General features: G+C 37.8%; 2 protein-coding genes across 2 annotated transcripts; one reads left to right on the top strand and one right to left on the bottom strand.

Moving 5' to 3' along the window:
- The first annotated feature begins 1,315 nt into the window (after positions 1-1,315).
- LOC149024890 (uncharacterized protein At1g66480-like) lies at positions 1,316-5,170 on the top strand. Its single transcript, XM_089145088.1, has 2 exons — positions 1,316-2,167; positions 4,808-5,170. The coding sequence occupies exons 1-2, from the start codon at positions 1,460-1,462 to the stop codon at positions 4,853-4,855; spliced, it is 756 nt and encodes a 251-aa protein (XP_089001214.1). The 5' UTR covers positions 1,316-1,459; the 3' UTR covers positions 4,856-5,170.
- A 1,312-nt stretch (positions 5,171-6,482) lies between these two features.
- Positions 6,483-17,147, bottom strand: LOC149024889 (putative 1-phosphatidylinositol-3-phosphate 5-kinase FAB1C). The gene is made up of 11 exons (XM_089145087.1): positions 15,589-17,147; positions 14,639-15,406; positions 14,371-14,524; positions 13,933-14,277; positions 10,266-11,078; positions 9,846-10,177; positions 9,636-9,762; positions 9,210-9,359; positions 7,528-9,069; positions 7,168-7,434; positions 6,483-7,065 (listed from the first exon to the last, which is right to left on the bottom strand). The coding sequence occupies exons 1-11, from the start codon at positions 16,071-16,073 to the stop codon at positions 6,820-6,822; spliced, it is 5,229 nt and encodes a 1,742-aa protein (XP_089001213.1). The 5' UTR covers positions 16,074-17,147; the 3' UTR covers positions 6,483-6,819.
- Between the last annotated feature and the right edge of the window lie 10,681 nt (positions 17,148-27,828).

The following is a 27,828-nucleotide window of genomic DNA, read 5'->3' as shown; positions in this document are numbered from 1 at the left end:
TTAAAACACTTCACGTAATCCTGTAAACATAAATTGTAATTTGCAAGCCAAACATGATTAGCTATATGTGGATTATGAGGAATCTGTACGAAACGCCCCAGCGGTTGTTAAAATATCATCATCCAGATATTAATAGCAAGAACATGGTTACAATCAAATTTTTTTAAAGAATTTTGAATTATTTTATTGTAAAGTTTTATATCAACTAGTTAATTATTTATTTATTTATGCATTGGAATAATGTTTTCTCTATAGATTGTTCGTTCATCAATAATGATGTGGCATTATGATTGCACGATTCTAGTTGTTTTTTACTCGTTTGCATATCTATTATTTATAGATCTCCATCTAATCGAAAGAAAAGACTCAATTTTTTTTTATGAATACGAGAATTTTATTTGAAGGACTTAAACTACCCATCAATGATTTCCACCCCATCTAGAACATGTAACGAGCAAGGTCCACATACATCTAGAGTTAATGTCTATCACTCTTCACGTGATAAAACCCTCTATAAGACAAGTTTGAGTCTTTTCTTTCGATGTGTAGAAGATAATGCTTCCTTTACAAATTTCTATCAGTGTTTAGAGGTGAGTCTTCAATGGGTCCTTCTTAAATGTACAGTGTAAAGCTGTGAGAAGAGCACAATTCGTCACCGGAGTTCCCACAAGACATGAATCTCCCATTTGCACAATGCTCACCTATACCAACGAGGGTAGCTGATCTGGATTCGTAGGCAAAACCCTATTATATATTGGAGACGGTTTCCATGTGAGATGATTAATTAATTATATTGTTTAATTAATATGAAACGGGATTTCCATAATCTTTGGGATTTGGTCAGAGGACCAATTAAGATATCCACGTGTATGGCCACGATGCGCGTTACCAGAGAAAGAAATAACATGCATACAGGTACGATGCGTGCTACTGTATAGGGACATACGTGTGTTTCTTACTCACTCGACCATTCTGGCATCAAGGAGAGGAGAGGGAGAGTCCCATCCCATGGGCCTGGCTGAGTGGCTGGGCCTGTCTCTTCGTTGTGGGCCACCACGGTTCACCGTTATAACGGCCTAACCTACATCATCACATGCATCACCAATAAAAAGATGAAAAGAATCTCCCCAAAATTTCACGGATTCACACAAGAACGAGGAAATACTGGACAAACGTTATTCTCTTATCTTTATAGATTAATACGTTAATCAATATTTTAATCACCTCAAAATACGGCCCACATATCACGGGATTTTAATCTCACTCTCCATTTCGTCTTATAAGTAGTGTGTTTGCATTCCTTTTGTCCTCACTTCCTCTGCTAAAGCTAAATTTCATATAGGTTTCAGAGACTCTGAAACCCAAAAAACAGAAAAACAGAGTTTAGTTCCGCTAGCTAGATCGTGTTCTTGGCTTGAAACAACAGCGAGAGAGAGTTGTTTCAGAAAACAGAGCAGAAATGGGGAATACACTAGGAGCAAGGAGGAGAACAGCGAAGGTGATGACAATAGATGGAGAGACGGTTAAGTTCAAGACACCAATGAAAGTAGGGGAAGTAACTAAAGACTACCCAGGTCATGTTCTTATAGAATCAGAAGCAGTGAAGCACTTCGGCATAAGGGCAAAGCCTTTGGAACCACATCAAGATTTGAAACCAAGGAAACTTTATTTCCTCTTGGATAGAAAAAACTTCCCTGAACCAGAGAAGAAGAATATTCTGCAGAGAAAGGTGAGGCCAGGGGTTAGAATGAGTGCAACGGAAAGGATGGAAAGCTTGATGTTAACTCGAAGGTCTGCTTCAGACCTGACGTCGGTGAAGGAAAGAAGCCTAGTGAACGATGCTGGCATGGTGAGGGTGAAATTAAGGGTACCCAAATCGGAGTTATCGAAGCTGATGAATGAAAACCAAGATCCGTCGCAGGCGGCGGAGAAGATCATGGATCTGTGCATCACTAAGACGACAGCGCTGAACATTTCCGGCGACGAGGAGGAGGAGGAGCAAGACGACATGTACACCAAGAGTGGACCTCTCCTCGGTTATGAGTACAAGAGTGGGCCTCTCGTCAGCTACGACTCCAACGACGAAACCAAGAGCGGGCCTATACGACCGCATTGGAAGCCAGCTCTCGGCAGCATCAAAGAGAGTAGCAACCGGCCTCGCCGTGAGGTAATTAAATCTTCCTTCTTTTCTGTCTCACCCACCCAACTCACTGAGTCATGAACTTCCTTCCCCATCTTTTTTTGTGGTTTTTTTTATCTTTTTGAGATGAGTTCAGGCTAGGCTACCTTAAGCCCACCTGGACTGCATCCTTAATTGGTTGGGGTTGTATGAGACGATTCGAACTCTTGTTCTTATACTATGGAAAAAAAATATTTTTGTCAATTAAGCAACTCTCATGGTTAACTCAACTTTTGAAATCAGATCCTCTCCATCTAAGCGGGTTATCTCCCCTCCCCACCCCACTAGCAAGCCCAATTGTGAAGAGGGAAGGACCAAGCCAGTCATAGTGACCTCGGGCTCACAAGGCTAGGGGAGGGGAAAGGTATAGAGAGACAAACTTTAGAACCTTGTGACTTTCTTGGACTTACTCCCTCTATGTAGAAAGAGCTTTATTTGGTCCCTCTACGTATAGCTTTATTTTGGTGTTGTGCATAAACATGTAATTCAGTGCAAACTTATGGACAGTCAAGGCGAAATCTCAACCCACTAAAGCCTTATACACATACCAGAATATCACCACCACTACATCCTCCTCAAGGCGCTTTTTATATAATTAATATAGGCAGGACTTCTCTCTTGGTCCCGAGGGGGTTCGAACTCTGACGTCCTACGTGTAAGCATTAGGCTTTGCTAACTGAGCCACCATTCTAAGGTTTTTCTTAGTATCTCTTATTTTGATCTATTTCATGCTAGACCTTATGATTGGAAATTTGGAACTAATGGTTTCGATCAAGGGCCCGTTTATGTTTCTTACTGAGAAAAAAAAAAAATTGAAAATCAGAGACGAGGATGAGGCGTGAGTCACGGACTCACGGGCGGCCGGCCGACAGGGCGTTAAGAGCCAACAAGAAACCAATCCACATACCAACCTATGCTCAGTCCGTATCTGTGACAGTTGGCTGACGTGACACGTGTATTTTCATGTCTTGTCCTTTTTACCGTTATGTCTGATTTGTCAAATATTCATATCGCTTTACACCAATTTTTTTTTTATATTTAATATATTCATATTCATATTGCTTTATCGTCTTTTATCACACTCTACCAAATTCTTTTTTATCATATATGAAAGGGGGGCCTAGGACTCTCTGTTTTTGGTTGGAAAACAAGGGCTTAGCTATGAACGGTGATAAAATAACCTTCTCTTAATAAATGGTAGGGTAGGGTTTTGTCTTCTACTTTGGAGAGTGGAGAAATACAAACTCATGGCATCTATCTTATGATTAAATGCTATATAAGCAATAATTCTTATTGTATGATAGAGTGTCGGCCTTACAGATTTTGTTTTTTTTTCTTTGGATGACAACTTGAGAATATTAACCTTGGTTCGTTATAGGATGAATCATGCTTGCTATTATGACTAATGGTTGTTGTTTTGTTCTTTTCCTTCGCTCAAAAGATATTTGTAGATATTTGACTTAAATTTTTGTAATAGTTTACCATTAATAGCTTTCAGATTTTCTATGTATGTATTTCCTGAAATGTGATTGGCGAACAATAAACACTAAAGATTACTTGACAATCTTATCTACTTTGATGGGAGTCCTACTTGCAATGTTGGTGTAGAAATGCCTTCGACACTTAGATGTGGAGGGACACACCCTTCTAATATTTATGTCTTTTTCATTAAAAACTAATTTTACTCTCGGTGTTGACTTTAAAGTTTTTCTTTTGGCAACTCTCTTTTTCTTTTGCTTCTTTTGATTTTTAAAATCTCACCAATCACCACAACTTAAAGGCATTGATGTTGGTTTTTCTTTTCTTTTTTAACTTCGAACTTTAGGTTCTGATTTTTTATTTTGGTCAACAGTTTCAACAGCTTAAAAGGCTAGATTTTTCCCCCACCTGAGACATAGCATATTGAAAAAAATCCCCCAACTTATGTAAATCCTAAAACCCCATTTTTCTAATAAATATTTAAATATTTAAATATTACTAATAAATTTGTTAAACGTGGTAAATTTATATTTTTTTTGTGAGATTAGTTAAATATATTTTGAGAAAAAATATTTTATTTTTTTTTTTTTTTGTGAGAGTTTTGAAATAGTAGTGTAAAAGGAATCGTACATTGGACATGAAAATGCTGGCACGTCTCACGCCTGTAAGAGCTGCTCATGCATGACCTTTATGCAGACCCCAGAGCAGCTCATAACCTAGGGAGGGTAAACAAACAACCAGCTTCTTCCATGTAAATTCTTAGATTTTGCCTGTATCCAAACACACCCCAACATGCACTTACGTGAACAAGCAAGCAAACTTGACCATTTTCTTATGACTTTCAAGTGACGCTTGAATGATCTTGAAGCTGTTGAACTTGAACGTGGATTTTTGAGCCACATTCATGTGATGATGTTCTGGGCTTTCACAATTTCAATTTCGTTTTCGTTTGGTTAACATGAATTCTAGTAGGGGTTGCCATCATTGACCCGGATCTGTTTGGCCGGTCTAGATTTCAACCCGGTCTGACTTTTCATGTTGATATTGTGTGATGTTCAGTAGAGGCTGGGGTTCATTGATATCAATGCTTAATAGTTTTCTTCTAGGAATTTCACTCACTTCTTTTGCTTGCATTGTTTGGATTTGCAGAAAAAGGTGAGTTTTAAGTCCATGAAAGACGAAGAAGAATTGGAGTAATTAAGCATATGCTAATTTCTATCTCCATATTTTCTACAAGCGACAAAAGTAACACTCGGAGAATCGTTGATGTGATTGGTAGGATTTCAGTCGGCGGGGTCTTTACAACCAGATCAACCGTCGTACTACAAATTTCAATCTTGGCGTTCGAAAGTTTCTGGTCCCCCCTCCCCACCTTTTTCTTTTTTGGGGTTCACTTCATTTTTTTCGTAAAACATTTTTGTTTTATTTCGATGGTAGCGAACCCGTCAGCTTGCTTACTATACGAACGATGAGTATATGTAAATTCATGTATAATATTAAAGTTTGTCTTTCTCTTACATTCTTCTCATCAAGAAATTGTAATTTTTTTTCCCAATTTTTTTTTCTTGACTAATAATTTTTATTTAAAGCAAATTATTAAGAAAATTGTGCAAAATATTTTCGACAAGGTTCAAACTTCAAAGTTCTGTCTTGAATTCAAAATCCTGAAGAGGCGGAACTACCAAAGAAATCTGCGACCATGAAGATCTTATCAGTCGTCGTCAATTATCACATGGGATGCATGGAATGCATGGGAAACGAAAAAAATCACTTTTTCCTTTTTCTGGTCAGAATCTTGAAACTTTAATTGAAAGAGGCCCAATTAAAAGATCTGGAAGAGGAGGTACAAGGAGGATTTACAACGAAATGGGTTGAATATCCGAATTCGGATCATCACCCTTGACGTTTGTGCTCCTCGACAGGTTTACCACCACAAATTCAATGGGACTTATCGGTAAAAAATAATAAAATAAAAAAATAAAAAATCTCTCCATCACCCAACCCCTGGGTCCCCTGTATTCATGGTGGTAAAGCTGTCGGGGAGCACAAAGTGCTACTCCGACGAGTAGCTGATCCAAACTTGAAATATCCCACCAAGCACGAAACAAACTAAAGAAACGATAGTCTGCTAGAAAATTATCGAACCTAGAAATAAACTGAAAAGCAACTTGTTCAAGATTTTTCCCATAATTTTAGATATTAAAAGTTTGGTTGGTGGCTTTGACTACATATCTTTCACTCATGTGCCGAGTGAGACAAATATAGTTGCAGATGCTTTGGCTAAAGAAGGGGCGTTAACTCAGGAAATTTTTTTATATGTACACACCCCCTACTCATATTAGGTTTTTGAAGCTATTTGATGTTTTATCTTTATGTTGTAATCGTGGTTTTTCTTTCTAATAAAGATATTTCTTATAAAAAAAGAAAAGAAAAGCAACTTGTTTGAAAATTAGAAGCCAAGTTTTGAATCTCTAAAACTAGTCGTCTTACATTAACTAGTTTAAAGAAATATCATAGCTTTTGAAGAGCCAGAGCCATGGATTGGCAATCCGTTTCCAAGAGCAATTTGGAAATGCCAATCGAACTAGCTAAAAGCAAGCTGTCTCTAATTGCTTCTAAACCTGCTAGAGAGGCCAAAGAGGTGAAGATGCTTCTACATTGTTCACACTTCATAGTGTTTGTGTATGAAGCAGTAATCTGGATTTCAAAAGATGGTAATCTGAAAGGAAAAAAATCACCTTTTAACTCATGGAGAATCATTTTTTGAAAGATTTAGTGTACAAAACCTATGAACCCATCTCTCTTTTTACTAGAAATTGCTTGTGGAAGAAGAACTTGGTTTTCATGTTTTGATTCTAAAACCAACCAGAAGACCAGACAGAAATGACTGGTTCATAACTCAGAAACAGAAATTCAAATCACTGAAATCGATATTTAGGGGAATTTCGTTAATAGGTCATGAAAGATACAACTGCTTATAACTTTTAGAACAAAATGGCAGAACTCAGCCTTTTTTTTTTATTATTATTTATTCAGAATGGTAGATTACAATAAATACAATGACACTGATCCCTTGTATTATTCAGGAACAGCTCGTTGTGGGGGAAAAAAATGAAAAAAATAATTGAGGAAGTTAAAAGAAAGCACCCTAAAGACCGGGATCATTGGTCAGGCACTGAAAGAAAATAGTTGGACATTGCTTTTCTGAATCTTTTCTTGTACAGATCAGGAGAGATAACTGTTGGAGGTTCATTTTTGGGTCCACCAAGGATACCTGATGTCTTCACCCATGTCTCCAAATGCTTGTCCCATGTATATTGCCTTATGTAATCAATGATCCCCAGAACCAATTCCTTCCTCTCCTCATCCACCCCAACTAGCAGAGAATAATCCATAACATCAACTGACTGTGAGACAGCAGAACCAGAATAAAGATCAGTATATAATAAGGATATTGAATCACTCAGAGAAATTCTCCTAATCTATATCATGAGTTTATGGGAAATTACCGCTAGAAAGGCTGTATCGTTCCATATTGCTCTCTCTAGGCTTCTCTTGGCCTTGCTTCGAAGAAACATGGGTTTTGTGCGCAGTTCTTCCAATAGATTCGTATCCCATAGGACACTGTCCTTCCCTGATGTATCTGGATTGTAGCGAGATCTAGAAGAGCCCTTTAGATCATAGACTTTTGAGATACTCCTTTCAAAGAAGAGATTCTCCATCACCAATAAATCCATTTTAATCTCCCTTCCGCCTTTCGAATTCCTCACAGTGACCTATCAAAGAGAATATACATATATATTAGCAGATGGGGAAAATGATAATATCTGCAATCAATAATCGACATAGATGATGGATCGAGGCTCAACCTTATAAATACCAAGGATTTTAGCAAGGCAAGTCGGGCTTCCTGAAGTAAGACAGTCTGCCAAATATTTGAAATATTGGGGTGCAAACTCCCCAAAAGAATCCAACTCTGTCTTAGTGACTTGCTTGACAATAAACCTCTCGTCCAATGTCTTTGCAAAATACACATTGCTCTTGCCACCCTGTGCACTCCAACTTCTGCACCGGCTTAATGAACGTATGAAGTCGACTTCATTAGTACAGCATTTCTTCCTAAGAGCATCAAATTGCTTGGCAAAGTAACAGGTCACTGAGAATTTTGCTTTGCCTGTGGAGGATGACTTATCGTCAAAAGAGATCTTGACATGAGGAGATCTCTTGTGATCTGAGAAAAAGTTCCCTATTCTTGACGTCACATCTTCAGATCCATAACTTCGTTGGAGGATGTCATCTGAGTCCAAAGAGCCAAACGACTGCCAACTTGAAAATGTAGATGCAGACGCAAGTTTATAACTAGATGAATTGAGATAGGAATCCTCTTTGTTGCTCTCATTTGCACTCCACCGTCCCTCATGCTCATCCAATTTAGCCATAGATTCCTCATAGTCCTTTGAAATAAGAGCATAGGAAATGACACTGGTGGGTTCATCATCGTAAACAGCAATAACAATGTTATTCCGGCCTGTTTGTGGAAGTAGCAATCGAATCCCTTTGCTAGCAACTCTTGAAGCAGTTGAGATGAAAGAAGGGGATGGATTGACGACATCTATTTTCTTCATCTCTCTTGTCGAGACATGAGAGTAGGTCCTTCGCATCTTAGAAGCAGGATTTCTAGCCACACCCTTGTAATCTCTAGAAGCTGGGAAACACCTAACTGAGGACAAATACGATGTAGACTGTCCTTTCCGTATACTATCTTGGATCCTTAATGCAGAATCAAATGAATATAGTCTCACAGGAGACATGACCCTTCTGCCAGATGGTTGATTCCTGAGACTTACAAGTCCAACTGAGCCACCATCACTCCCATCTGGTTGTGATGCTTGAAGAGAGGTAGCACCCTCAGGTTGTTGCCCCTTGCCCATCCACGCCAGATCTTTCTTGCTAGAAAAATTTGAAGGAGAAGAAGGAAGACTCTCCAAGGATGCATTCTTGACTGGAACCTCTCCGTCCACTTGTATGTCTTGCAGCTGGTAATGATGGCCAGAGGCCATCTCAAGATCTTCATGATTATCACCCTCGATAAACATGTTTGTTGATGGGTCCATTTTGGTCACTTGATTTGAGACAGTCTCCAGGGCTTGCGAATTAGGCTCTTCCATCAGCCCTGACTTATTTTCTTCATGATCGGAGCTGAGTTCATTTCTCCATTGTCGAAACTCATGGGTAGAAGGAGACTTGGAAATTGAGTTCTTCGTTCTAAGAAGTGAGTCCAATGAACATAATTTGCTATCCCAAACAAAAGAACTAAGTAAGAGGCAGCGTCTCAAATGGTTGAGCTCCAAAATGTCAACTGATGTCTGACCTGGGTGCTGATCCTCTATGGTAAATGATGGTAACAAATTCTGTCAATATGCAAAGCAAGACTGATTCAATGTGCATGGAGTCGTTGAAAAAAACACGGGCCTCAAATATATAGACATCAGTTAATTTGAAATTTTGTTAGAAAAAAATGTGTCAGGTCCAATTTTCAACAGATACTTACATCGTATTCATTTTTCTCCTTTCTTAGAAGATCTTTCAGCTCAATAACACGATTATGAAATTCAGTAATATCCACAGATGTGCCTTTCTTTTCAATGCTTTCAAGAACATCAAGTATCTCTACATACAAGGAGTCCTTTTTCTTGGACAGCTAGAAAAAGAATCACTCATCAGCATGAGAATAACTTGGAATAAGAAAATTTACCAAAATACAGAACAGTCACCAAGAAGACCAATAGGATGGGGCAAAATTAACATAAATGATCCCAAAAAAAGTTCATGCATTCAGATCAAATCTTATTGAAGCTGCAAGTGATGATAAATTTAAACACAGCAAGAACAGAATGGTCAAAGCCAAGAAAGAAAAGCCATTATTTATTGAAAATAATTTGTAAGTAGCACTGGACTAGCAGTTTAGATTGCAGACCTCCTCTGCTTCTTTTTGGACCCATATTTGTTGAACGTGGACATCAAATTCCAAGACTAAGGGAGGCAAATGAACGGAAAGGATGTCACTAGGCGCATACCGGAAGAATGCAACCATGCTCCCAGATCTGTGAAGAGATAATATGATAAACAATAACGATTAACATATATATCTGTGTGTGAGTTAGGTGACTAACTTCATGGTACATACCCATAGTAACGAAGGCAGTCCCTCTGAAGAGAATGACCGCAGCTTGCAACACGATTAGCAGTCGCATGATTTGAAAAGCTAAGCTCCAAAAATTTTCCAAAAGAAAGCCCCCATGCAGCATCTGACATAACCACTCTACGAGTTGCAGGTGGAATGCCATCAATATGTGCACACTTGAGGCATCGGTGCCACATCCAAATCTTCCCATCCAGTTCTCCAGGCAACTTTACAGGGGAAACATCCTTAACATTTATTGTTAGACTGCCTAGCTGGTGGGTATAGCATAGAACATGAGCATCTGGAGGCAAATTACAATCCTGGCAGAGGGTTGCCTGTAAATTTTGAAAGCAATGAATCTAAGAGTCCATACAGAAAATAACCACAATGAAGTTCACCAGGATCCCAGGTGCAGAATCAGACCTGATTAAACAAATCATCATGCAGATATCTTCCAAGGGGTTTATCAAAATTGCCATAGAACTTAATACGAAAGAGCTGTGACCGTCCACAAACTGTTCCTTTTGGCACACAACGGCTGGAAAAGGAAACCAAGATGCTCTGATGATTGTCAGCAACTGAAAAATATTCTCCTGTGACCTCATTCAAACAAACTCCTTCAGTGTTCATGAGCTCAGGAAATCCTCCCAGGTGCTTATGATTTCTTAACATCACATCCTCCTGAATGGAGGATTCTAGATCCTGTTGAGAATGGCTTCCATTATCAGAAGGAAGCAGAGATGAGCCCATTAAGGCATCATACTGCATCTGGGCATGCGGTTGCTTAGCAACAAGCGGGGCTGAATGTTCAATGTGCGAATCCTGAAGTGCCACTCCAACTCCAGGATCATTAGTACCGGGAGAGGATACATCCATATGACCACCATTAATATTCTGAACTATGGGTTCAATTTCTGTAAGTGGCTCATTTTGAGTAAAGACATCTGGGGTTGGATACCCCAATAAATCAGATGCAACAACACAGTGTGATTCATCAGTTGGATCCTGGCAAACAGTAGACTGAGTCGAACCAGAAATTACAGAAATAGCATGATCAGTTTTGGTCACCCTTTCTGGTATTGCAATATGAGATTTCAGGAACACCTTAGGCAGACTTGCACCCTCATCAGCAAGGAAGGAGGTCTCCAGAGATAAATGATAGGCTGCAAATACTGCAAATTGAACTACATGTTTAACCTTCTTTAGTTCTTCCCGACATGTGCCCCTCAGCAGGACCTATGAAAAAACAACAGAGCATCACCCCACTTGACATAATGTAAGGGGAAAAGAAAAAAATCACACACACACACACACACACACACACAGAGTAAATGGAACTGATTGATTCAGTAGTAAAATTTTATATTTTTACCTCACAACAACAATAAGTGGTCCATAAGAAAGTTCAGATAGAATTGAGTTATACAACAAAGTGTAAAAGAAAACGGTATACATAGCCACACAATTTCTTGCACATCAAAAATCTCTTAAAATTGGTTGGAAAGGTGCACCCTATTCCACTGGGTGATTATACAGTTTCTTCACCCACTTGAAAGAAACCTAGCAACATACAATACAAAAATATTAAGGGTAATTTTATCAAGCTTGGTGCAAATGAAACTTTATAAAGAAAATAGTAAAAAGTATACTAAGAATAGCAAAAATAAGATAGTTGGTGATGCTAATTTGAGTGATACCAGGGACAACCAAAATTCTGAATGACATTCAAGCAACCTAAAAAAAGTTTCAACAGGTAATAAATGAGGGACCACACTAGTGCAAGGAAAGTGTCTAGAGTGGAAAGACAAGCAAAAAATAACAAATCGAAGTTATGCAAATAAATTAGCAGAGGAATAAAAGAATCAGATGTGAAAGAAAACCACATCAGCAAACAAATATTAAATAGGGAACTGAAATCTCTACGATGAAAACCCTTAAACTCAACAACTAAATGTTAGAGGCTGAAATAAACAAGCAGGCCACTACTAACTGGAATCGATGGAAGCGAAGATGTAAAATAGCAACATAGCTTATCATAGGAAACAAGCCAGGACGCTGAGGCATTTCACTACCATTATGTAGTTTATACGAGACAACCATATGACAGGTATGGGAATGAAATAAGAAACTGCTATAAGTGCAATGGAATTCTTTATCTGCATGCTTATATCCAGTTTGGTATATCACCCTACAAAAGAGTGAACCATACAGACACACAGAAGCACAAAATATTAAAATCCATCCTTCATAAAAAATCACATTTGATGCCAAACTCCATTCTCCCCACTCCTTCGCACTGTATTTTCCATTGTTCCAACGGTCTTTGGGACTTAAAAATAATCCAGGCCAAGCACTGCTGAGCAGATGACCAAAAAATCAAACCACCCATTCCTTCATTCTGAATGGAATCTTTGACAAAAAAAAGTCTGTATATTGAATTGTTGCACCTGGCATTCCATCCGAGCAGTCCACCCATCCAGTATGAAGATCCATGGGGTCCAACTATACATTCTTTAGTTCCACGATCACATTGTGTCAATTCATGATCTCACATGCATATTAATTGATACTAAAAGACAAACCGCGTCACTTCCTTCTGATACAACAGGAAGTAACCAGACCCTCTTCCTCCTAATCCATCCAATCCCTAAAACCATTCTTCTAAATTCTAATCATCCCAAACATATCATTTCTCTATTTTCTGCATTCTCTTTCTGTTCTTAAGCAACTTCATGAGCCATATTCCAAAATATTATTTTAATTTGAAGCAGAGATCTTCATGCTCGATATGTACCAATACTAGAGAATGTTGGGGATCGCATGACCAAATGTAAGATATTCTTCCACTATTCATCCCAAAAAAAAAAAAAAAAAAAAAAAGATATTCTACCACCAGAAAAGGAGGAAAAAAATCATTGTGTCCAAATTAGATTCATACAGTACCAGGCTAGTTTACAACTTCTCACAATAAGTGGAGCAAAATTCTGCTAGGCATTGAAACATTACACATTAGCATGAAAGCACCAGTAATATAACTGACGTAGGTCAGGGGACGTTCTAACATGAGTTTCATTTTGGAATAAAGCCCAAATCCTAGTCTAATGGGTTAATAAGTAGCCTAGTGAGTTATAAAGGCAACAGATTTAGTATTTTTATCCTTTCTACTACATCGACCAAATCTGAAAGCCCTCTACATGAAGGATAGGTGGCCCCATACAAATTTAACTAGTTAATTATACCTAGTCCTCTGAAAGAATTGAAGTTTTGGGGTGACAATATGTTGTTGGGAATGTCAATAAAAGCTTGACGGTTAATTGTGATACATCTTGATAATCTTCAGAAGTCCTGATGTAAATCCTTGGAAATCTACAGGACATCAAGTCTAGGAGAAAATTCCAGTGAGGATCTAGAGCCCTCCCAACCTCTCCATAAAAGGTATGCACAAGTCAGCATTTTGAAAAGTCAAGATTAGAATGAAGTTTGCTGTTTACTATTGTTTTGTAGGAGAGGGACTACAATGGAAGTTTTTCCTGGTGAGATGCTAGGTGGGTGGTGAGGCACTAACCTAGACTTGAGGTGAGACTCTCCAATTCATGTCTTTCTACTTTTATCTTTTGTAGTATATTCTATGCACGGAAATTTAAAGTAAGTTTTGAAGTTTTTTAGTTGTTCAATCACTCCTTTGAAGGATAGTTGAGGATATTAACTGTTGCAGTCTTACCCCCAAAAGTTTTGGCTGGGAGGCTGTTTTGATGCCTTGACCTCGAGGCTACAACTGTTGTGCATTACCTCTTATTCAAATATGAAGTTTCACTAATACCTAATCACTTTTAGGTGCTGATATCCTGTTATATTGGATTGGTTCCTAAACTTGTCATCAAGTTAGACCAGTCTCTATTAATAATCCATTACCAAAATCTCAAATGGCATCCCAAAACAAATTAGATATGACATAGAATCATAAGAAACCATCTCCGTGGAAGGAGAATATAGTACAACCCATAAATTGGACCTGATCATAGAGAAACTTTATGTTGAATCACGGATCATAACAATGACAATACATAAAAGGATGCAATGTAAGCATTACCGTGCAACCCAAGCGCCTTGGACAACCTTCAAAAAACATCAATGTCTTAAATGATTTCTTATTGGGCTGACTTGAAGAAGTACATTCCTCTGAAAATCTTTCCAGTCGAAAATTTTCACACTGCCCTAATCGTGCTTTAGAAAGATTATCAATTGATGGAACAATACCAGCACCAGTGCACCTGGCTATGCGCTCCAACAATGGTCTCTTTACATTCAATACTAAGGAAATTTCCTTTGCCAGAAGATATTCCTGAACATATGAAGATACAGTTTTCTCTACCAGTAGAACATTAGGGTGATGAGCCTCTATCCTTGAAACAACCATCTTGAGATATTCAGTTTCCTATCTCAAAACAAAAAGAACCAAAAGCCTCAATGTTATGGATTAATCTAACAAAAATGTAAGGAAATAAAAGCATATAAAGAATAGTGAAACCTGGTCGAGTAAAGTATCAAAAGACGCCAATTGATTTGAAGCTCTTTGGTACTCTAATGCTCCAGCCAAGAGAAGCAATGTAGGTTTTCTGTATTGTGATGTCATGCGTTTATGTTTTATATTTTTTGTACAAACCACTCCCTTAATAAGGATGCTATGATGGAAGGAAGGAAAAAAAATATATGAAAGGTGTCAGTTTCAACACATATGCAGGAAAAAGTAAAAGATGTAAAGTATCCAAAAAACCTTAGCCTGTTGAAGGCCATACCTTTCACTTGGAGTTCCTGACACTATACACTTAACCTTTACATAATCACCGGGATCCATACTGCCTCCCCTGCTTGCATCTGTTTTTACAAAATTAGAAGCTTGCCATGCAATTGATGTAATTATGTCCAGCCAATCTTCCCCCCCACTGTTGTTTCCTATAAAGATGCCTTCCCCTTGTAACAATTGTGACACAAGAGCTCTAAAATGCCCATGTACCACAGCTCTAAGAGGTTCTTTCTTTCCATCATTCAGCTTCTCTTCAACTGGCAACACAACGCTATCAAGACTACTAGATGAGAACATTACACTTGTCTCTCCAGCATCATCATCATCCTCCAAATTATATGCAAAGTAATTGTTCCCCGACTCATCCTCTTCATCATCAGCTGGTGGGGGACACCAGATCAGACCATTGTTTTCAAAATCTAATGGCAGCGGTACCTCTTCATCTTCAGAGCAGTACTTGTTTTCACCATCCTTGTATTCTGTTTCTTGATCTTTTACACCGACATTAGTCTCTTCATCAAAGGGAACATCATTCTGGTGCCATGAGCTCATCTGTGGCTGCTGCTCAGAAAAACCAACTCCAGGAGAGTGAGTCATCTTATAAGGGCTTCCTATTGGACTAGAAGCTCCTGATGTGACACTGTAAAACTCATATCTAGCACTGACACTATTTGAATCAATATCAGAGAAGTCTTGGAAGTATTCACTTGATGGACTGAAAAAATGCTTTGAATTGTCCTCCCCATCTTCCTCTTCACTCCTACATTCAGATGTTGATATGAAACATTCAAGATGCATCAACAAGAAAAATTAAATTAGTTGGACAAAGTGCATTAGGGAAAGAAATCAGAATCCACCAATGAAATAAGTTATAAGCTAAGAGGACAATTTTCATTTTTTTGCTTGGTGTACTGGACATAGAAAAGGAAGATAAGATTGCACCTGCTGGAAGAGCAACGGATAGAAACTGGAGACAGGTAACAAATGGATGATTCAATACTGCTAGAAGCAACTACATGGGGAGAAGAACCATGACTTTCTGCTTCAAGAAAGTGGGTGAGATGGTCATGCTGAACCATTTTGCTGTTGCTAGCAACATTTAAAACTTCATCACCTAAGCAAGGAACTGCCTGTTCGGGTTTCCACTGAGTAGATGAGTGATCAGTTTTATCACCATACTGCTCCCCAGCTTCATGCTCACTGTTGGCCTCAAAGCAGAACTTACAGCGTCTGATCAGTCTCTCATCTTTGGTGCTACTTTCCCAACCATCTGATACAGCAGAAGCACCAACCTCCTGTATACACTTTCGGCACAACACACGACCACAACTTTGACAATGGAAGTGAAGGCTGAACTCAGTTAAGTGCATTTCACAATTGCAACACATCCTGCAACTGTTGTCAGCCATCCAGACTTCCCTGGACATACCGAATAAAGCAATTCCTCCGCAAGGGAACCAATAAATTATCTACCAGATCTAGAAGTGAACTATCAAGTCTCACAATTGGAATCCCCAGCTATCAAACCCATCACAAATCTATATTCTTCTTCCTCTTCTTATTCCTTAATCTCAAAAAGGTATAAATTTTAACAAAATGAAAATTATAGAGTTGATCGCAAATCTCTGAATTTCCTTAAACAAAAAATATATAGTTTTTTTTCCCTCACCAGAAGACGTTGAAAATTATCAAACCCACAACTAAAACAGTGAGTTAGTTTGCAAGGAATTTGTAGAAATAAAACTTTAAAGGTTTAGTTTGTAAGCTTTTCCAAAAAAAAAAAATATATGGAAGAAACGCCATATCCCTTACTGGAGACTGAAGAAAGTCATAAGCAATTCAGCGTACCTGAAAATATAAACAACTAAAACAAGCATAAACCCCTATAGAGATTCAAGAGAAATAAGAATCTCAGGGATCAAGAAGAAACAAAAGAAAGCACGAAAAACACAAAATTTACAACAGATCAAATAGTTGATTAGTTGACAACAACACCACTTTCAATGTCTGAAACAGATGAGAGCAAAATTGTTCCCTAAAAGGACCTGCTCAGCGGTCCCTGAATCACCAACTATACATCCGATGAACGATTCGGTCTCAAGTCACAGAAACCAATTCAGGAAACAGGTGAGACAATAAGGAGAAAAGGGAAACCGCCTAATTTCTAAATCCAGATTCAGAGGACAGCCCAAATCACACCAAAATTTCAAGAACCAAAAATACCCATTTGATTTCTTCACAAAATAATTACTCCTGAAAACAGAACAGAAGAAAAATCTAAGTAGAAGAAGAAAAAAAAAACTCATCTGGAGTGGGCAATCGACTAAATAACGGGGAGTATGAGAAGCAATAGCAGAAGAAGAAGAAGTATGGAGAAAGACCCCTTTCTCTCAGACTCAATTCGCATCCCGAACGGCACTACCCATTGCTTTTCTCCCATCTTTCCCGGCGGAGCTTTCATTCCCCTCTCAAAATATTTAAAAAATTCACAGAACCAAAAAAACAGCTCTCTTCACACATTACCCATATATTTATAATGTATTTAAATACAGGTATTTAATTTTAACACCATTTTCTTGTATTTTTAGTCTCCTCTTGTATTTTAACTACCTCATCAGTTTAATTAGTTTTAATTTCATTTTCAGTGTTGTCTCAGCGATAAGTCAGCAACAGAGGAACCAGTCCAAAAGAAATCTTACCCAAAAAAACAGTCCAAAAGAAAAAAAAATATATAAATATCCAGAGAAACAAAAGGCAGAGAAAGAGAGAGAGAGAGAGAGTCAAAGAGACCGGTTTGGAAATGTTTGGCAAAGTGCTACATCTGATCAATGTGGCGTGCTGAAAGAGTGGATTTCTCGTTGAATCCAATCCATTTGGCATTTTTTATCCATTTCTTCGTGGCTTCATCTTCTTGGCCTTTTCTGATTTTTTAAGGACATATCACACTACTATGATAAATAGGTAACAAAAGGGATGAGAGTTGTACCCTATTAATTGCTTCATCATCAGTCATCATCTCCATGACCCATATGGTTGGGAATTGTGGTAGATCATTTTAAGGGCAAAATTTATGAAGTGTATGTATCATCATTTATTTTGAGAACGAATTGAGGGGAAAGAATAAACCCTTGATAGGGATTTCATCACTACAAGACTAGTCAATGGATTTTTGGTTTCCCAACCTTAGCCATCCACACAAACCATCATTTGGAATTTCATATAAAAAAAATACAATTAATTTGTTCACATTGTTAGTCTACCCCATTATAGTTAAAAAACATCATCCGCTCTACACATTTCTCTGTGGTGCACAAGAGTATACTTTCATACTGTGGCATGTGGAACATGCTAAGTGGAGGGTTACGATTAAGGGGGTGATTTTAAGTATTTTTTTTCTTTTAAAATTTTAATACTCGTTTAGTTTATTACTCGCCCATATAAACAAACCCATTCAAACACCTCTCCTTCCCACAATCTTCATTTAGTTTGAGACTCCCTCCTCCATAATTCTTCTTCTCGTTTGTCCAAAATAAGTAAAATGATAATAGAAATTATGTAGAGATAGTGGTGGAAGCAAAATCTCAACTAATAGAAATTTCTGAGAAGAGATCCAACTTCAAAATGATTTTTGAGAAGAAATCTCAATTTGCAGAATCAGATTATTTCTCTTTATTTTTATTTTTTTTCGTTTTTTAAGTTCTCTGTGTTCTTCTTATCAATTCATTTTCTTCTTTCCAATTCCTTCACATTGGGCTCCTCTCTCCTCTTGAGGATGAGAAAGTTCTCAACTGGAAACAAGAGTGGAGAAGAACAAGAGGTTCAAAGAAAAATGATGGAGAAATTCCTCCTGAACTATATGGTGGCCTACATGTTGCAAAATGGCTTGGCATACAAGTTTTTCCAGTGACTCAATTGGTATAATATCCAATATTATATAGTTTCTGTGCAACTACCTTTCTCATTTGAGAGATGGTGGAGATATTCTCAGATTTTTGTAACAATTCAACAAACTCTGATATAGTGATAAAAACTTGACAAAGAGATGGTGAGAAACTTCTTGAATCTTGATTCGTTAATGGGGAGTGGTGCAGGCCATGTGGAATTAACACTAGAGCTTGCTTGGAAAAGTGGGTGGATCACTTACTTTTAGGTCTTGGATCGACACTCTATTGGTCAAGCTTTGTTTCTACCAAATTTGGACTTACTGGTTTTACCTCTGACATTGATTTTTTTCTCTCCTACTAAGTAGAAATTTTCTTCAATTCCTTGACAAAATATAGAACAAAATGTAGTTGCAGTCTTCATCTTCTTTACATTAGAAACAATATAGTTGCTTGAATTATAGATATAGTTGTTGGATGAATTACGATAAAACTCATAACATATATGTGGATGTAAGTCATTTTTCCCCTATAATTTTTCTATGTTATTTGCTAGGGTTCTACTTTTCGAAATCCTATATACATTATTAGCTTTAAATTATATCAACAAGACCCACTTCTAGGTTTTCCTAGAAAATTTTAACATTAAATCCTTCCAAACTTGTCTAAGTTGAAATAAAAAAAAAAATTTATTGTATATTTTTGTTTAGTAAAAAAAGTTGGGTCATTCAGATTAAGACAAAAATTCTTAGAATTCATTTGATTTTATTAGTATCCTTTCATTTCATGCCCTAAGAGTTGAAGTACTCATTGTAAGGTTCAATTTTCAAAAATATTGATTAAAAAACAGCTCTTTCACCTAAGGAAAGACAATAATAAAGAGCTGAGCTAACTGGATAAATATTGCATCACAAAATTTACCCCAATCACAGTATGTATATGCATTTAATGTTGTCATCTCTCATATCAAGTGAAAAAGCTTGGTGAAAAAGTGCCTTATGTATACAACAAAAAGCATTAAGAATGATAAAGAGTGTTGGGGAAGGTGACATTCATGACACCTTTTTATATACTCATGCATATCATTTGGTTACAGCTACAAGTTCTAACTGTGTTTGGAAGTGTGTACATTTGCCTTAGTTGAGAGCCAATCTCTTAATATCATTTTATTTACACAAAAAGGATAGATATCTGATTTATAGAAACAATATATTAAGTGTTGGCTCTCAAATGTATATGTAGCTTAAAAGTAAACCTCAGAGGGATGCAATGTCATTTTTTCATAAAAGTAAAGAACAATAACTTTTATTTCTTACAGCATATAAAATTTCATGAAAAAAACTAATTGACATGTTTTGAGGGAAAAGTAAGTGTATTAAACCACCATTTTGCTTCTATTATTCTCATTTTTACTATTAATAGTATTAGGTTTGAAATTAGAACTTGATTGACTAATAATTATTTTAAAATGAATGTTAATCCAAATTGATATTTATTGTCATTTCCACTTCCATTCCATTGATTGGTCTTTTGGTTTAATTGGTTCAAGGTAAATTCGATTCATAGTTTTACGTCAAATCAAACCAAATTAACCAACATAAAATATGGTATGATAGTTTTTCCATACAAAAAAAAGGAAGAAAAAAAAAATCGATCTACATTCTTCACATATTTAGGCATATCCTTCATTGCACCACTACTGTTATTCTTATGCATTTTAATTTTATTTTATATTCTAATTTTTTTCTTAGCAAACTTAGATTGCACAAAATTTAACATACAAGAGCTAGATCTAAGAGGTCTATAGGTCAACTAATTTTTGGTTTTACATTAAGGCATTCAGATAGGACTAATCAACTACATTTCAAAACTTTGCATAGTTAGTTCTTGCTCATTTAATTGGATAAAATAAACAATAATTACATAATATTGGATGTATTTTGTTGTCACAAAGTAGGTGGACTATAAATTTATAATATCACTAATTAATTAACTCATCTTATTCCTTACCATTGTTTAATCTATGAATGAAAGGGGGATTTTCTTAAATAACTTTTTAGCATTATGTAATTTTAAGCTTCCATTGTCCATGAAAAAGACAAGATTAATAATAATCAAAATAAATTTAAGAAGGACATAAGGGTTAAAAATATAATATTACAACAAAAAAATTTCCCTTGTAAAAGTCAATGAAAAAAAATACATATTTTGACTTGCTTCATGTGAAATACTTGGGAAATAAATAAAATTGTTTCATACACACGAATAAGAACATAAAATATTATGTATATCAAATCATTATATTAAAAAAATAAAAATGAAAAGCCTCAGTGAAATATTTCTATTTTCTTTTAATGTATATACAAAGTCAAACTTTTTTAGTTATTTTGACAATTTATTTTCTTATAGCATTATTACAGATATAATACTTATATTTTGTAATAGAGAGGTTATACACTTATACATATAGGGAAGACTCAAGAGATGATTTGGTCCTAAAAATATCCTAACTTTAGACTTCTTACTTATAAAATGTTTAAGTCTTTTATCAACCAAATCCATCACTTGGGGCTCTCTTATTCGTTACATGATTAATTACCACTAAATGGTAACTTTTCTCTCTCTGAATAATGATTCTTCTAAAGATAGAGGGTTCTTAACCTTGGATTAATTTCAACTGATGATAATGTCCTTTCTAGAAATCAATGGTGAAGTTGTGACTATGACATGCACCATTTACTAAAAGGTTTCTAACTATAAACCTACTAGTCTTCAAGGTCAAATACAAAGGAAGGTAGGTGTGAAATGTGACTTTGTATAGTTGATTTCTTTGGCAATCTATATATAAACGGACAACAACCCACCTAACACATGAATAACTATTACTATTCTTGCATCAAATGGGTGGTTTTTATGTGATAATAAGGTAAATTAACTAGAAGCAGCAGTTGAATTGGTAAGGTAGCATCATATGTAAGAAAATATGAAATCTTGAATTTGACTCCTCGCAATCTTAGATTACTCACTTAAGGTAGTATTATATATCTTGGGTAACTCTTTTGAACGGACAGAAATTTTGATAATTATTTCTTTGTTCTTTTTTGCAAAGTCGGTTCGTGTAATTATTGTGACCTGTAATGTATTGTCTAGATTGAGATCTTGACTGTGTGTTTTGCAAAAATATTGAAACCCACTTTTACGCAACGGACGGATGAGATCAAAATCTTGATCGAGATCTTGTGCAGCACCGAAGCACAATCCCATTTCAAGGGGTTTATTTCTAATGTATGGGAAACCAAGTCTAGTTTGTTTATCCAACAGCATTTTCACATCCATTACACATTCGAAAAGGAGACCCACATCATTAGTGTTTAGAGATGAACCTCCAACTGAACAAGTGTGTAACAATAGTGTTATCCTCAATCGATCCTGCCAACTCTAGGAAAACAGCTGAAACAGCTTGAAGGTGGGTAGAAGAGCCACATCCTATAGATTAGAAACTGTCAATGAGGGCCCACCCCCGTACCCGCCGCCCCCCCTTCCCCATAACAATTCTCCCCCTTCCTCCCTTCCTATTTTCCCTGGCTCAACCCTTTTTTTCCTTTTGCTCTCTCTTTTCCTTTTTCCTTCTTTCTTTTTTCTCTTTCTTTTCCTTTTTGGTTTTTTGTTTTTGTCTTCTTTTCTTCTTTTTGGTTTAACCGCCGGTCCCGGGCCGCCGGTCCCCGGTTACCGTCCGCCGGTTTCCCCGTCCCCTGTTTATCCAACTGGTTCGAGCTGTTTTTTCTCCCTTATCATAACCCCCGTCTCAGGCCGAGCTCCATCTGTTCGTTTTAGAGTTTGATGGCGACATCTTAAACTTCCGACTAACATATTCAATTTTGGGACCCCATGCTCTAGTTTAGCACGGGGTTCATTTTCGCAGCTTATGAGCAGGGAGTTCTCTAGGCCCGAGCTTATAAGCAGAGTTCAATGGCCGCCGGCTGATCAGGAGTTCAATCGGAACTCCTAGCGATAAGCAAGGGAGTTCAATGGAACTTCCGAGTTGATAACGGAGTTCAATCGACCTGCCACTGATGCAAGGATTTCTTTGGCCCTTCTTTGGCGGCCGACTTCCGAGTTCATTTGCCGCTGTGCGGGAGTTCATTTTGGGACGCCGATACAGGGAGTTCAATTTGGGAGCCGAGCTTAACCAAGGGAGTTCAATTTTGGGAACGGCCGCTATGGCAGGGAGTTCAATTTGGGACCCCGAGCTTAACAACAGGAGTTCAATCGGCCGGCCGAGCTTAACGCGGGGAGTTCAATCGGCCGAGCTTAACGGCAGGAGTTCAATTTTGCCCGTGCTCATGATTCCGAGCAGGGTTCAATTGGAGTTTCCTCGATGCTTTTTGGACTTCGAAAATATTTGCATTTCTATTTGAAAAGGTTGAATGTAACAAAACTTGAAAAACGACGTAGCACACTTATAACAAAAATTCGAAAGAAACAAAATTTGGAAGAAGATCCTTCTTTTTATCTATTTTGCTACCAATAATATCTCCGAGGTTGCTCGCATGCCTTGTTCGAGGATTGTTTCTTCGCTAACTGGATTGCATAACTTGTAGCCCGGGGCTGCTTGTTGTATTACACGTAAGGACCTTCCTAGTTGGGAGCTTAGTAAATAGGAGGTCGTCCGTTACTTCCTTCGTCTTTCTCCGATTGATTTCTATTTAGATCCGATCGCTCTCCTAACGGGGATCTAGCTCTTTTCTTCTTCCCACCGGTGGTTGGTAGGTTTTTGGTCCGATTGGACATACTTCTTTAATTGTCCCGAGATATTAGTTTTTCAATTTCATCCTTCGATTGCACGCATCATCGGTCCTATGTCCATGATCTTTGTGATATTCGCAATATCGGCCTCACGCTCCTTTGGTCGAGAATATAATTTGCTAGGTCTTTGAGTATTCCTTGACTCTTGATTTGCATCAATATTTCGGACCTTCTTAATTTGAGAGGAGTATATTCTCCCTCTGCCGCTTCTCGCTCTCTGGTCGGCCTGCTCGGTGTGAGTCACGCACCACGTATCGTCGATCGTTGTTGGTCGACTCTTTCTTCCTCGACTCTAAAGTTTCGAGTTTCCGCTTGCCTATTACATTGCTCGTAACTCGCGTCGTTCCGGCATGTTCCGATGGCGCTCGCTCCTTCATGATGAGCCCTTGATATAGAGCATGAGGCTATCTTCTCATCTAGGTTCTCAATTTGAATGGTCGTTGCTGAATCTTCGAAGATAACCCCCGATTCTTCGACCTTGCTTAATGGAGAACAAGGTATCTTCTCTTCTTTGAGCACGTCCCCTTTGACGTGCAGAATATTCGTCCCAGTGGTCAAATCCTCGATCAAACCGTTTTGGAGCCCAACCATTCGGATGCTGATCCGGTTAAGGATCTGGAAAGATTTTGCACATGCAACTTCATGTGCTCATAAGAAGACATTCGATTTGTAATGCATAATGTGGTGCCGGGGACATGTTGTTCCATCGAACATGGTGAAGGTTGGACATTTGAGCTCTTAGGCATCTCTGCCTCAACAATAGCTTTAACAAAGGTTTTCTTTTGAGCGTCTGGTATTTTTACCGATCTTTCATTTTCTTTAGCTCTTCCTTTAATTCGTCAATTTGCTTGTTGCGTTCTTCGTCTTTCCTTGGGTCTTTTTCTCCTTCTTCGTGTCGAACTTTATCCACTGATTAGTGCGCTTGTTGATCTTCTGCTCGAACTCCGGAATAGTGTCTTTTGCGTTCCTTCTCCGGGTGCTCGGTTTTATCTCCCACTTTGTCTTTGCCTTTGTTCACATCTTTTGATGGTCGAGGAGCTTGGTCGGGCTTGTGGTCGGTCTTTCGGTTCCCCCTAAAATGCGGGTCTCCCGTTATCGCTCCGGTGTGTTAGATGCGCTCGTCACCCTAACCATTCGTCCAAAGCGAGATCGCTTTGGAGTCCATTAATTTGATTTTCGGTCGATTTTGCGGTTCATCGTCCGTTTTGGTGACCAATTGTTCTCGGTTGCTCGGCGTCCTTCGTTGAGGTTTTCCGTGGTTTTGGAGGAGGATTTGTTTGTCCCTCCTCTCCGTTCTCCTTGCCTTCCCCCTTGTCTTGTTTGTATCACCATGACTTTTTGATCGTTTCCCACGCGGCGCCAATTGTTCTGCCATCTTTCTCCCTTCCCGGTTGACCCAGAATGGCTCGCCGTGGAGGTCGGTTTTCACCTCCGCGATCTAGTTATGAATCCGACTAAGGAGCAAGAAGTAATGAACAATAATGATTCGATAGTGATAGTTCTATTCCGTCCTTTCTCTTGTGCTCCTTTACCTTTTATAGTTTTCCACATCGGTTCGGTGGCTCACCCTGTTTGGTTGTGATCCGACTCTTAGTCTTGTGTCCTCTCATCGTTTTCACGTATGGTTCGTTTGACTAAACATTCTTGCTCGACTTTAGTGTTGACTCTACTCAAATATGGTTATTGAGTCCCGTCATACTTTGTCTTCGGTTCTCATTTACTAGGTTCACTTTGTTATCCCGCCCGCTTGTTCCGCCTTGCTTGGTCTTCCGGTATTCGCTGTTGCCCGTTTCCCGTCCCGGTTTCCGCCGGTCCGCCGGTTTACCGCCTGTCCGCCGGTCCGCGTCCGCCTGTTTTCCCTGGTTCAGCTGTTTTTTCTCCCTTATCAGGGCCAACAATACAAAACCACCACATGAAGGATTCCATATATCTTCATAATTCTTCCTTTATTTGATACTGACTGGTCATAGATGTGTTTCCCCTGCTGCTGGGTTGGTGGGTCCAATGGCTCTCCTACATATTCCTAGGCCGCCTTAGGTTCTTTGCTCATCAAAATGGTCTACTGATAGGGTTATCAAGTACAAATAATACCTTTTCTTATTCCCCTTTGAATGGTCTCACTTTTTCCTATAATATTGTGGATTTGGGGACTAGTCACATATATGTTTTGACCAAGTATGAGTGAATAAGGAATAATTCTTCATGCATGTGCATGTATTGTGTCAAAGGTAAAGAATAACCAAGTTCTGGTGAATTGTCCCTGTTTACATGCAGTTCGATAGAAACGAAGCCCACAATTAAGGGTTTTCAAAACACCAAAATTTCTGGATTTCCAATTTGGCTGCTCTTCCATTGCTGCATTATGACTTTTCAGGCCTCCATTAACCACTAAATCATTGCGTTTTATCACCAGTTCAAGGGTTGAAGTTTGAAAATTCGACCAGCTTGCTTCAGGTTGGAACACTTGTACATGTTTTGTGGATTCGTTCAACTTTGACACTCTCACCAAACTACATATATATACAAAATCTAAGACGAGAGAAGAAGAGTGAATGACAAGTGCAGAAAACCAGCCATGTTGGCTTCCAAAAGATCAGTGAAAGTTTTATGGAGTTCTCTTTTGCTGTTACTTCTACTTGCAGCAATGGCTTCTATGGTAAGAAGCACAAGGATCATGGATGGCCGGATTTTAGGTAACTTGTTCGAGAGCCAACTTCCTAAAGGTCCTGTTCCTCCTTCTGGGCCATCACCATGCCACAGCAAACTAAATCCCTATAATCAATCTCAGGCTTTTCACACTACTGATGTTTCATGTGATCTGCCTTAGCGAAGGGACCTGATAGATTCAATTCTCAATGTCAGCTTCCCTTCTCTTCTTCTTATCTTTATTTGTCAGATTCTTTTCTTTATCATTAAATTCTTGAATTTTTGTAATTCTTTGAAGGAATATACAAATGAAACTGTATAATACTTTTGCTTCTTTTTATCTTCATCATCAAGTGTTGGTCTGCTGTAACTTGAGCTAGCAAGCAATCACATGACCTTTCACTCTATAAGCACCCACTCCTACTATAATGGATCTGATGAATTTCCTTGTCTTTAGAGTTTATGTTTGTTTCCATGAGAAGGTGGGTTTTCCAAGAAAAAAAATTTTGACATCATTTTCACATGAACTTAGATTCCAATCCAATAAGTAAAGGCAGAAAAGCTCCTAATTAAACATTTCACCTAATGAAAGTTGACATTGTTACATGACTTCTGACCTTTCAAAGTGTTATTTAATTAACTTCTTCAATTTTCATAAAATATCTTGTCTTTTAAATAAAAAGTTGAGTCAAGCATTAATTTCTAAATTATTTTATGCATTTCATTCCTATTTGTCAACCAGATCTTAAAACTTCAAATAGAGGGGAAGCCCAGAATGTTAATAATTCAAAGAAATATATGAAGCGTGCAAGCCACCCACTGGTTTTTCACTAAATGCATGCTGTCTGACTTCTTTGTTTGATTTGTTCACTTTCCATTTTCAATTTTCTAAATTGCCTTTTTTTTTTTTTTTTTTTCCATTTTCCCAACTTATATTTAAGCATTTAAAGGTGACCACTTAACCTCCATTAATATAGAGAAAATAACAAATATATAGTACCAACTCCACCAACAATTGATAATTTTCTGATGAACTAATTTTTCATAAATACCTAATAAATATATGGCCTCAAAAATTTCTATAGGTTCTACCAAAAAGGGGGGGGGGGGTGGGAAATTCAATAAGAGTAGATTAATGATTGTTTTTTTAAAAATCATTTTTTATTGCTTATTGGGATTCAATTTCTAATGAAAAGTGTCTAAGCATTTTATCTAAATGGGTCATGGAAGGATGTTCTATGAAAGTGGATGCTTATGGGAGTTCTAGAACAGAATGTCTTGCAGGTTTCATGTTTGGCATGTAACACGTAAGAGACCTTTAAAAAAAAAAACCAGCGAAATAGTCAAAAAGAAGTGTTAAGATACGTGATGAAGCCTAATGGGCCTGAGCTTGCTTTGTGCCCGACAAAGCTTGGGTTGGGCTTTTCAGACCACGCAATTGGCCCATAAATGTACTCATCAATTTATTCAAAATTAGGAGAATGATTGCATGGGTGGTTTATAGAAGAATTTGAATCACCTCTCTCTTAGGGAGAGATCATAGATACTCTCATGACACTTTTCCATCATATAATAGGGTTTCACTTTTGATTTATTTTGTTAGGCTACTTTTGTTTGTTCGAATAAAGGTGGGGTGAGAAAAAGGGAGTGGGAAAAAAATTTAAAAAAATCAAACTTTTCCAATAATAGTGTTAAGAGATGGACTCTACCCCTATCATATGGTAGAGAAGCGTCATGACTCATGAGAACGCGTAACTCTCCCCTAATGGGGAGGTGATCCAAACTCATCATAAAAAATCTTGGCACGTTTGCCCCAAACATCAAATTAGATTGATTCTTTTAACCAGAA

The sequence above is a fragment of the Hakea prostrata genome, chromosome 2, assembly GCF_041222555.1.
Source record: "Hakea prostrata isolate BN-2017 chromosome 2, UWA_Hpros_2, whole genome shotgun sequence".
NCBI lineage: Eukaryota > Viridiplantae > Streptophyta > Magnoliopsida > Proteales > Proteaceae > Hakea > Hakea prostrata.
Note: the sequence above shows the minus strand (reverse complement) of the source record. Positions and strands in the feature narration are given on the sequence as shown.